Raw genomic sequence first — 11,926 nt, forward strand, 5'->3', positions numbered from 1 at the left:
CGACTGGAGCCCCCACCCGTTACCCAATTAATGGACACAGGCCCTCGGCAATCGACTTCGCTGTCTACAAAGGCATCTGTGACCGGCAATTGACCATTGAAGAATCCTTGGACCTATCCTCTGACCACCTGCCACTAATAGTCACAATCCACGCGCAGCCACAGCCCTTGCCCATTAGGAAACAACTACTGCCAGCAGGATCAGATTTAGGAGTCTTTAGGCGCGAGCTCCATTACTCTTTGCACATAGAAATGGAACTTAACACTCCTGAAGACGTGGACTACGCAGCAAACAAACTGCAGGAAGAAATAGTCAAAGCTGCGCACCAAGCCGCCCCACCATCTTGCCAAACAAGACAACAGTCTCCGTACAACATCCCCCTCACCTTGGAGGCCCAACACCTACTAATACACAAAAGATGGGCCAGGAGACGCTGGTTAAGATTACGCACGCCTGATGCCAAATCCACGTACAACGAAGCCACGAGGCATCTTAAAGCTGCTCTCGCCCTGCTTCAAAAGAGGTGTATCAGCGATGCGCTGGTACGAGCTGAATCGCCCACTGACGCAGAGTTTCAATTATGGAAATTTACAAGAAAGCTCAAACGGCAGCCAATACGTCGACATCCCATTCGGAGCATTTCTGGTTCCTGGCACATTGGTGACGAAGCTCAAGCTGAGGCTTTTGCAAACCACCTTCAAGACCAATTCACGCCGGTGATTACCGCAGAGGCCTCAGAAATCGAAGCAACAGAAGACATCGTTCTCTCGCCCCTCCCAGCTGAAGACCAGATAACTGGATGTACAAAAGAAGAGGTTCTTGAACACATCAGAAGAGTGAAGGCAAAAAAATCCCCTGGATATGATCTAATAAACGGCAGAGTCCTTAGAGCACTGCCTGACTCCACCATAGACTACATAACTATGGTGTACAACGCCATGCTCCGCATCCGGCACTTTCCAGCCTGCTGGAAGCGCGCCGTGATTGTGATGATTCCTAAGCCTGGCAAACCCGTGGGAGAAATTGAGTCGTACAGACCAATTAGCCTGTTGCCAGTACTCTCCAAAATATTCGAAAGAATATTTCTGGAACGAGTACTGACACATCTGGGACGCCAGGAGGCCATTCCAAACCATCAGTTTGGCTTCAGGAGACAGCATGGAACACCGGAACAGGTTCACAGAGTTGTGCACCATATCCTTGGAGCCTTTGAAGAAAAGATGTACTGCTCTGCCGTCTTTTTAGACATCAAACAGGCGTTTGATCGAGTTTGGCACCTGGGACTGCTGCAGAAAGTGAGGACCACCCTTCCAGCCCCATTTTTCGCGTTGCTATCCTCATACCTTATTGGAAGAACCTTCCAAGTGTCAAGGGGGCAAGCAGTATCCTTGACTAGACCAATTATGGCTGGAGTACCACAGGGTAGTGTTCTAGGCCCAACACTTTATACTTTATTCACAGGAGATATGCCAACTCCCGAGCCAAATATAGGAAGTACAGATGCAGTACTCATAGCGACCTATGCAGATGACACCGCCATCTTATCACGTCACGTATCTGCGCAAGAAGCTTCAGACTCACTACAAAAATATCTGGACTCTTTCGGACGCTGGGCAAAACGGTGGTGTATCACCATTAATGCACAAAAGTCTGTACATACTACCTTCGCCACTAGAAGAGGAGATTGCCCAAGCGTTGCATTGGGGCCCACTATTCCCAAAGCCTCAAAAGTAAAGTACCTTGGTATCACTCTTGACAGAAGGCTGACTTTTAAAGCGCACATAAGTCAAGTAACCTCAAAATGCAAAAGCAAGCTAAAAACCCTCGACTGGATGCTGAGAGCTTCAAGCAAGTTGTCTTACAGCAGCAAGGCCGCCATCTACAAGGCAATAGTTGTCCCAACCTTCGTATATGGTATCTCTCTATGGGGCTCCTCGGCGAAGACTACAAGGAACAAAATTCAGACCCTGCAGAATAAAGCACTACGCAGATGGACTGGAGCCAGCTGGTTTGTAAGAAACTCAGTCTTACATAGGGATTTAGCAATTCCCACAGTTGCTGAACTCATTGGGCGACACAGTTCAAGATACGCGGACAGACTTGCAGCGCATCCTAACCATCTCGCAAGCAACCTGGCTATAAACAACAATAGGCGAAGACTGAAGAGATTGCATCCTCTAGACAATATTAGAACTAATTAAGATAGTAGCTACAAGTGCAGAATAATTGGCATATCTGCCCTCCCATTAGTTAAGGTTTAGAGCTAAATGCGCTATAGAGTCTAAGACAATAAGCTGCAACAAAATAAAGATAAAAAAAAAAAAAAAAAAAAAAAAAAAAAAAAAAAAAAAAAAAAAAAAAAAAAAAAAAAAAAAAAAAAAAAAAAAAAACGCACCCGCCACGTTGCTATTAACAACTAAAGCATTCTTATCAGCACGACTTCCGCCCTGCCCTAACCCTCCGTGCGCTAGTGGACAGCCTCGTCGGCTACGTACAAGTGCCATCAGCGCTATCAACAAAGAGCACAATACGACAAAGAAAGAGAACGTCAGCCAGAACGGACGCCAAATGGTTGAAGAGAAGACTTGAGCCACAGCAATGCGTTGCTTAGTTGGTGTATAACGAGTTGAGCGTAACGCGGGTGCAGCGATAAACATAGCACAGTTAGCTTACTTGCGTGCTCCATTCTCTCTTTCTCTTAGTTCACAGCCGCAGCCGAAAATCGCCCATTATCCATTTTTATTTTATCATCAATTTTATTACGTACAAAGTAAAGAGGCGCAACCGAAGCCAAAGCTAACGGTAAAAGCAAAGGCACCAACTTGATGATGTAGCAGCCCAAAAAACAACAACAAAGCACACTCACGCATACAGACACGAGCACAAGCAGACACACACACACACACATGCATACAGTGCTGCTGAGAGCAGCAGCTGAAGACACAACACGCCCTTTTTGATGTTTGTATTCGCATTTTTTTTATATATTTTTTTGTCACTTTCTCTGCTGTTCGGCTTTTTGTCTAATTTAATTTTTTTAATTTTGTTAGTAATATTGACAATAATTTTTAATGGTCTTTCCATACTCACCTATAAAAGGCGCTGCATTTGTTTACTCTTTGGGCGATATCCTTTTATTGATGTTGTGGATGAATGTAATGTTGTTGTTCTTGTTGTTGTTTTTGTTGTTGCTGAACACTTTTTATTGTTAATGCTATTGTTGTGAATACACTTTGTTTTAAATTTTGCTTTATGTGATTATTTGCGCAAATCCTTATGTAAGGATAAAGCCGTTATAAAAAAGGATTAGCACTGCACTGCGCGAAATTTAGCACACATTAAGGATTGCATACATACACACATGTACACATGTACACAAACATACAAATGTATACATGTATGTTTGCATATGTATATATGTATGTGTTTGTTTATGTGTATTTAGCAGAAGCTGAGCTGTATGGCAACATTGTCATCTTTACGCCAGCCACGAGAGCTTGCAACTAAAACTGTATTAGATAAGCACCAATTGCGTCTCCGTTAAGGCGCAGATATTATCACTTGGGTACTTGTACAATTGGCGGGGCACCTAGAGGAACGCGACTGCTTCAATTGGGGGACCGCACAATAAAACCAATTTTACAATCAAGTCTCAGCTCAGCTCAGCTCAGCGCGTGTGTATGTATGTGTATGTGCCTATATATGTGTCTTAATTGAATCAAGAGCCAGCTAAATGGACCGATTTAGATTTACTTCGGGCTCACCTTAACTAGATCTAACAGTTCAGATCATTGAAATAACTGTAGTACATCTATTTGCAAAGCTGGCAATCAGCGCTTGTTAAGAAACCGCCTACATTTTGATTTATAAACAACCTCATTGCCCATTGCATTTATTCAATTTAGAATTTTGTGGAAATACTTTATGATTTGCACAGCTAATTAAGACCAATACCAAAAAAAAAAAAACAAAAACAAAGAAGACCTTCACCTTAAGTAGGTCGACCACGCTCCAAAAAAAGAAAGAGAGAAAATATTTAAATAGAAATATTTAAAACAAGAACTTAGGTATTTTAAATGTATGCAACAAATGAAAATATAATTTATTTGTGAGCAATTTTAAGCAATTATTGGCAAGATTTGAATTTTCCCTTGGCATTATTTAGCTAATTATTTTGTACTCGCTGCTTGTTGTTGATAAACTCGCAATTTCTTCTTTCTTTTTTTTTTTTGGGAGCGGCCCCAAAACAAAGCAGCGCAAGCCTAAAATATTTTCTCTTTGCCTTTGGTCCGGCTTTTCTGTTAAATTTGTTTTCCAATTGTTGTCTTCCTTTTTTACATTTATGTATATTTTACTAGTATGTTGTTGATAACATTTTTTTAAGACAGCAACTAACTCCTGGTGCTATGTGCGAGCGAGAGGAATTTCTTTTTTTCGATTTTGTCCTTTGTTTTTTTTTTTTTTTGATTATGCTGTGCTCAGTGGCATACTTTTGGGGGTTGCGGTGCGGTGCGCCGCTTGCCTGAATCTGAGCCATAACAACAACAGGAACAACAACAACAACAACGGCAACTCGCGCATATGTAACCAGCAGTAAATTTTTCAATTACAAAAATGTTGCCTTTGTTGTCTGATTCATTTTGGTGGATCGTAAAATGGCACACTGACCCACACACACACCCATACACCACACACCAAATATCCACATGTGCCATACATATACACATATACACATACACACACACAGCCACAGTCCCGCACGAGGCAAGTATTAAATAGTAGCTGAAACAGCGGCAATCCAATTTTCTGCTTTGACCATCTCCACTTTCTACTTCGCTATGCCTATTCGATTGTTGTTGTTGTTGTTGGTCCTGCTGCTGGCTCTGCTGTCTTTGCTTGTGTATTTCCCTCAACCATTTACCGAGCCTTTAGCCGCTATCACTCCGTCGCTCACGAGTTACAGATTCACACTGAATCGTGGCCCAACCGAAAAATGTCGCCATCGGACTTTATTCACATCATCGGATGCTGTCGCTGCTGCTGCTGTTGGTAGTTCGTCAATGTAAACCCAAGGACTCGCTCTTTGTGCTTAAGAGCGTGCATCAAAGAGCGGAAGGGCGGAATGGGGAAGTTGGTGGAGTGAAAGGGCGGCAGGTGTGATGGTGTTATTAAACACTTAGAAGCTTCAACATTTGACGTTTAATAAATAAGTGCTTAATAAAAGCACATTAAAACTAATGCTAATTAGATAGCATAATTATGTTTTATGCTAGTTTTCACATTGACAAAATTTTAAATAGACCAAAGACAAATAAATCATTTTTGCAAAGTCAAACAATACAAATATTACGTTAAATAATCAGTTCACATGTTTTATTTTGAGCATTGACGAAACTCAATTTAAATTGAGCCCGCTAAATATTGATATTCAAGCTATCGATATATATATCGCTGGAACTAGCTCAAGTTAACAATCTTACTGGATGTAACTTAAATTATTTGAGCATAATTCATGTAGATTTAGTTCTTTTGGGTGGTTCAGTCATAAAATAGAGTTTGGTATTTTGGTATTTTGTTGCCAGTTCATCAATGTACTTTTTAGCTATATGTAAACTCGGTCACACTGCTACGAAGAGTAACTAAAAATTAAAAGAAATTGGTAATTAAAAGCTGTGCATTGTGCGAAGAAAAGTTTTAACAATTAAAAATTAGATGTAAGACTATACGCATTAAAATAACAAAATACTTTTACACTAAGTAACAATAAGTGGCGACATCAGCCGTGCAAAGTCCAACAAAACAAAACACCATATACAACGCAGCAATTTCTTTTCATATGCCACACAAATGAAAAATCAATAAATCGGTATAGATATTTCTGTATAGAGCTGGCGTATCAGGTTTTTCGATAGAATAATCTCACATTCCGCCACAAAAGAGGCGTTGCTATCGCATGCAAAATAAATGTTACACAAAGAACTTGTATTAAAATTCACGCGTTGAATCAATTAATATAAATTCATTCATCCAATGATAAAAATTGTATGAGTTAAAATCAGTTTTTGATATTTGCAGCAACTGATAATTAGATATCGACTGCAGAGATATCAAAATGGGTTCACTATTTCGTAGCGAGGAGATGGCACTCTGTCAGCTCTTCCTACAGAGCGAGGCGGCCTATGCCTGCGTCTCAGAGCTCGGCGAGCTTGGACTGGTTCAATTTCGCGATGTAAGTTCACTGCGGCATATCGAATTAAAATGAAATAACAAATATAAATGAATGAACACAGCTTAATCCGGACGTCAATGCATTTCAACGCAAATTTGTAAATGAGGTGCGCCGTTGCGATGAGATGGAGCGTAAACTTCGTTACCTGGAAAAGGAGATCAAGAAGGATGGCATACCCATGCTGGACACCGGCGAGAGCCCCGAGGCGCCACAGCCTCGTGAAATGATTGATTTGGAGGCAAGTCAGCACTCATGTGATGCACGTAATCTTACTTATCTGTATATGTATATGGTTTCCATCGCAGGCCACCTTCGAGAAGCTTGAGAACGAGCTGCGTGAAGTCAATCAAAATGCGGAAGCATTAAAGCGCAACTTTCTGGAGCTGACCGAGCTGAAGCATATACTGCGCAAGACGCAGGTTTTCTTCGACGAGGTATGCATGCGGTTATTAGCTAACATCTCTTATAGGCATCGCCGGCTAACAGATAATTAAAATAAGAACTACTACAACGTGGCAAAGGTTTTTAAAAAAAAGAACGATCGGCACTAAATTTTCTAATTAACATATGGCAAAATAACTTGCTAACCAATAACCCAGCCTCTGACAACACAAATGGGGCAGCTTTGGTTTTTGATTTCATAATCAATTTTTTTTTTCAAAAGAATATTTTTTATTACTTAATTTGAAACCGCAATACAACAGAACAACATATTATACATGCAGCACTTACCATCGCCAACACGTCCCAGCCTATGTACTAAGTATGCTTAATATGTATATATACATATGCATATGACTGTATATACAATCGTTAGTTTTAGTTTAAGCTAGTTATTTTACTATTTTATGATTTCTCAGCGCATGATTCACCTACGTTTTGTATATTTACTTTTCTTATATATCGTATCGTATATGTGCACATGTTTTAAGTATGTATGTATGTACATATAAATATGATTAGCTTCAATTGTTATATATGATTTGTTGTTTATTTTATTATTTGTTTTTACGTTTTATTTTCCATATACCAATCAAACCAATTCAATATACCCAATACAAACCAACCAAATACCTGAACCCTGCAAATGCAATGCAATGCACCACCCAAAATACCAACACCCTATATATACAACCACCAATACCACCACCACCACAACAACAACACGTTATTTCCGCCCGGTTGTGTTGCCAGTCGGTGCCAATGGTTTACAAATCCACGTCCACACATTCATCAAACAAATATCGACGCTATCTGCAGATGGCTGACAACCAGAACGAGGATGAGCAAGCGCAGCTGTTGGGCGAGGAGGGCGTGCGCGCCAATCAGCCTGGCCAAAATTTAAAGCTTGGGTAAATATTGAAACCTCAATGAATTAGTCGATCACTCAGCAACAAGACAAAACAAAACAAGATCAACCAGCCAGATCCAATGGAAAACTAAACTCAGCCTGCGCATTACCAAATGAACACAATTTCTATACAAATTGAAAGCAAAACCAAACCCGACTCGCTCGCTCGCTCTCATTCTCCATGGCTATTTTGCGTGTCGTTATCTATGTACAGTTATCAATATCAATATATATACATATATATATATATCCTATCTAAACATAAAATATAGTTGCGTGTGCTGCTTCTCTGTCTGTCTGTATGTTAGGTTCTGTTTAGGAGGACGTTTTCTAATTCTAATAAGAAAATGTGATTGTTTTGTTTGTATGTATGTATGTTTGTGTATTAGGCTAAGATCAATGGTTGCTCTGGTGTTGGCCTTTACTCTCCCATTCCACCCCACTCAAACATATACATATATCCCAATTAAAACACAAAAACTTGGAGACGGAAAGCTGTAATTAACTCGACAAGATACTAACTGCATAAGTAATGCATTTATTTACAAAATTGCCGTTAAAATGAACAAAAACAAAACAAGACAAAAAACTTTTAACACAATTTTTAGCAGGAGGGCGGCCTGAACCACACCACCGAGTCGATGACACGTGCCCTCATCACCGATGAGGTGCGCACCGCCGGTGCATCCATGGGTCCCGTACAGCTTGGGTATGTATCGAGCCACAGGCATACAAATAGCTTGTACGTACATTTGGCAAATGCCAAATGCCAATGTCATGCAATTAATTATGTTACATTTGTTATATGCAACAAAAAATTATTGCTTTACGCCGCCCACTAACCAACTAAAGACGCTGCTGCGCTTAAGCCATACTGAATCTACATCAAACCAAACAACAACCACAACAGCAACATCAAATGATCAAACGCTAAAACTGAATCGATGTCGGACTTACATTTGAGAGCTCTCCTCTCTCACTCTCTGTAACCCCTTTCGAAGCAATAATTTTCTGTGCAAAAAACAAACCAAAATCAAAATACCAAGTTGAAAAGAGAATTTAAAACTAAATCGAACACAATTCTCTCTTCTGTTCCTCTCTTCCCATGTTCAAACACACATCGAGAACGAATTAACAATTATATAGTTTTATGGAAAAATCGATTGAACGTGAGGATTATCTGCCATGGTTGGTATCCCACAATTCAAAATTTAGACTAGGAATACTCATGCTCATAAATTGTAAATAGAGACATATCACCGTGGTCATTAGCTTAGATCGCCACATACGCCCCTTAAAATATCAAATTAAAAAAAGAAATGTGTTCCTTGTTAATATGTTTTAATTGTCGCCTCGTTCCATTCCATGCTGCGTTCATTGGTATTTGTGCTTGAGAGTTTAGTTTTCCTTGTTGCCGTAACTAACCGGAATGATAGACACCGACTAAAAACTTAATTGATATCTTCGCATTAATCTTTGATCTATCTTAGCTTTGTGGCCGGTGTCATTTCGAGGGAGAAGCTGCCGGCCTTTGAGCGGATGCTGTGGCGTGCTTGTCGTGGCAATGTGTTTCTTCGGCAAGCCATGATTGAATCGCCGCTGGAAGATCCTACAAATGTAAGTCGGATCCAGTCAAAAAATTTCCGCTGATATTTGAGGTTTCCAATGTCTATTTTAGGGCGATCAGGTGTACAAGTCGGTGTTCATAATTTTCTTTCAAGGGGATCAGCTGAAAACGCGTGTAAAGAAGATTTGCGAGGGTTTCCGCGCCACACTCTATCCGTGCCCGGAAGCGCCGGCCGATCGTCGGGAAATGGCCATGGGCGTTATGACACGTATAGAGGATCTGAACACGGTGCTTGGCCAGACACAGGATCATCGTCATCGTGTCCTGGTTGCAGCTGCCAAGAACTTGAAGAACTGGTTCGTCAAGGTGCGCAAAATCAAGGCCATCTATCATACGCTGAATCTCTTCAATCTGGATGTGACCCAAAAGTGCCTCATCGCTGAGTGCTGGGTCCCGCTGTTGGACATTGAGACCATACAGTTGGCGCTGCGACGTGGCACAGAGCGTTCGGGTTCGTCGGTGCCTCCGATTTTAAATCGCATGCAAACATTCGAGAATCCTCCTACGTATAATCGAACCAACAAGTTTACCAAAGCATTTCAAGCACTAATTGACGCATACGGCGTAGCTAGCTATCGAGAGATGAATCCGGCACCCTATACTATAATAACTTTCCCATTTCTGTTCGCTGTCATGTTCGGCGATTTGGGACATGGAGCGATAATGGCGCTATTTGGACTTTGGATGATACGGAAAGAGAAGGGCTTGGCTGCTCAAAAAACGGACAACGAGATTTGGAACATTTTCTTTGGTGGGCGCTACATAATTTTCCTTATGGGCGTATTTTCCATGTACACCGGTTTGATCTACAATGACATCTTCTCCAAGTCGCTTAACATATTCGGCTCGCATTGGCATCTTTCGTACAACAAGTCAACTGTTTGGAATAATAACTATTTGCAATTGAGTCCAGCTACCAGCGACTACGAGGGCACACCATATCCATTTGGAATGGATCCCATTTGGCAGGTGGCCTCGTCCAATAAGATTGTTTTTCAAAATGCTTATAAGATGAAGATCTCTATAATATTCGGGGTGTTGCACATGATCTTTGGCGTCATCATGAGCTGGCACAATCATACATACTTCCGTAATCGGCTCTCGCTTATCTACGAGTTCATCCCACAGCTTTTGTTCCTGGTGGTCCTCTTCTTCTACCTGGTGCTGCTTATGTTTATTAAATGGAATCGCTATTCAGCCAAAAATGATTGTAAGTTTATTATCTTTGAATTTTTACGAGCACTTAACACATTTATTCTGATTGTAGTCCCCATGACCGAGGCCTGCGCACCATCCATTCTGATAACATTCATTGATATGGTTCTGTTTAAAAGTTCCAAGGCACCGGGTAAAGACTGCAACGTGCATATGTTTGCTGGGCAATCCTTTTTCCAGACCATCTTTGTTTTAATTGCGCTCGCCTGTATACCGGTCATGTTGCTTGGCAAGCCGATCAAGATAATGCAAGCGCGGAAACTGGCTAACGTAAGTACATTCTGCTACAGATAATTTAAGTTAAGTGCTTTGTGTCATTGTTGCGTATCCTTCACCATTCAATCCTCATCACATCATTGACTTTTTAAGCTTGGGTACATCCGCATACATTAACAGATAATACTTGTGTTTGCACTTCTGTTTATTTATGCCTTACCCTTGTCTTTACCCCCAAACTAACCAACCAACCAACCACATAAAAAACACTCAACAAACGAATAAACTAAACACCAATCCAAATGCAACAGGAAGAGGTTAGTTGTGTCGCTTGTCGTATCACAATTTTAATAATGGATACTCGAGACTCTAGCTAATAAACCCATTTTTAAATTTAAACAGGTGCAGCCCATAACTGGCTCATCGGATGCAGAAGTCGGCGGAATGTCAAATGGCGGCGGCTCACATGGAGGTGGCGGCGAACATCACGACGAGGAGGAAATGTCAGAAATATTCATACATCAGGGAATCCATACCATAGAGTACGTTCTTGGTTCGGTTTCCCACACTGCATCTTATTTACGTTTGTGGGCGCTTTCATTGGCACATGCCCGTAAGTCAACTCTCAATTGGTCATTTATTTATTTTAATGATGAGTTCTAATGAATAAACCTTTATTTACAGAACTTGCTGAAGTCTTGTGGAGCATGGTGTTGTCTTTGGGTTTAAATAAGGAGGGCTGGCTTGGCGGCATATTTTTGACCGTTGTCTTTGCCTTCTGGGCTGTTTTGACCGTTGGCATTCTAGTTTTGATGGAGGGTCTTTCAGCATTTCTGCACACACTGCGTCTACACTGGTATGCCTAACATTAAAAATAATTAATTCATATTATAATCTGTTGCCTTTGTAGGGTGGAGTTCCAGAGCAAATTCTATATGGGCCACGGCTATGCTTTTCAACCGTTTTCATTTGATACCATCATTGAAAATGGAACCGCAGCCACTGGTGAGACCGAATAGACGGTCTGCAGAATATAAACAGCAACCAAAGCTTGTCGAGAGTCTCATCGCTTATTCAATTTATATAGGTACACACAATATAAATGTTTAATGGAATTTAAATGAAATTTTCTTAGTAATCGTTCTTTAAATATATAATAATCGTGAATTTATGTAACGTATAGCCCAATAATATTATAATGTTCTTCATAGTCGCTTATCGTATTTACTCATAAATATAAATATATATATACATATATCCAAAGCGCCCGCTCCTGGCGTCAGCGCCA

The 11,926-nt window shown here is 40.7% G+C and overlaps 2 protein-coding genes across 12 annotated transcripts in view; one reads left to right on the forward strand and one right to left on the reverse strand.

The window, feature by feature from the left end:
- The window catches only part of LOC111601546 (dorsal-ventral patterning tolloid-like protein 1), a 55,297-nt gene extending 50,328 nt beyond the window's left edge, over positions 1-4,969 (reverse strand). For both annotated transcript variants that reach the window (XM_023318184.2, XM_023318183.2), the window contains exons 1-2: positions 4,922-4,969; positions 3,091-3,317 (exon numbers count right to left, since the gene is read on the reverse strand). The gene's annotated coding sequence lies outside the window, so the exon portion shown is untranslated. The remainder of the gene's footprint in view (positions 1-3,090; positions 3,318-4,921) is intronic.
- A 618-nt stretch (positions 4,970-5,587) lies between these two features.
- On the forward strand, positions 5,588-11,667 carry LOC111601403 (V-type proton ATPase 116 kDa subunit a). Of its 10 annotated transcripts, none has more exons than XM_023317955.2 (13): positions 5,588-5,659; positions 6,076-6,229; positions 6,291-6,467; positions 6,535-6,663; positions 8,189-8,289; positions 8,727-8,768; positions 9,071-9,197; positions 9,259-10,417; positions 10,475-10,692; positions 10,950-10,955; positions 11,041-11,251; positions 11,323-11,494; positions 11,549-11,667. In XM_023317955.2, exons 2-13 carry the CDS (start codon positions 6,113-6,115, stop codon positions 11,655-11,657), a joined length of 2,568 nt encoding a protein of 855 aa, XP_023173723.2. In that variant the 5' UTR covers positions 5,588-5,659; positions 6,076-6,112; the 3' UTR covers positions 11,658-11,667. The 10 variants fall into 10 exon arrangements, with proteins under 10 accessions (XP_023173723.2, XP_023173724.2, XP_023173720.2 ...); XM_023317956.2 differs by having other exon boundaries at positions 8,192-8,289; XM_023317952.2 differs by lacking the exons at positions 8,189-8,289; positions 8,727-8,768 and adding an exon at positions 7,424-7,581.
- Positions 11,668-11,926: the final 259 nt, after the last annotated feature.

Source organism: Drosophila hydei, unplaced genomic scaffold, assembly GCF_003285905.1.
Source record: "Drosophila hydei strain 15085-1641.00,03,60 unplaced genomic scaffold, DhydRS2 tig00000063-arrow-pilon, whole genome shotgun sequence".
Lineage (NCBI taxonomy): Eukaryota > Metazoa > Arthropoda > Insecta > Diptera > Drosophilidae > Drosophila > Drosophila hydei.

What these genes read in the sequence shown, in the direction of transcription:
- LOC111601403 (XM_023317952.2), top strand. Translation starts at nt 6,113, where the DNA reads ATGGGTTCACTATTTCGTAGCGAGGAGATGGCACTCTGTCAGCTCTTC. An exon ending in CGCTGGAAGATCCTACAAAT is followed by an intron (nt 9,198 to 9,258) that starts GTAAGTCGGATC and finishes TGTCTATTTTAG; the next exon opens with GGCGATCAGGTGTACAAGTC. An exon ending in CACACACTGCGTCTACACTG is followed by an intron (nt 11,495 to 11,548) that starts GTATGCCTAACA and finishes TTGCCTTTGTAG; the next exon opens with GGTGGAGTTCCAGAGCAAAT.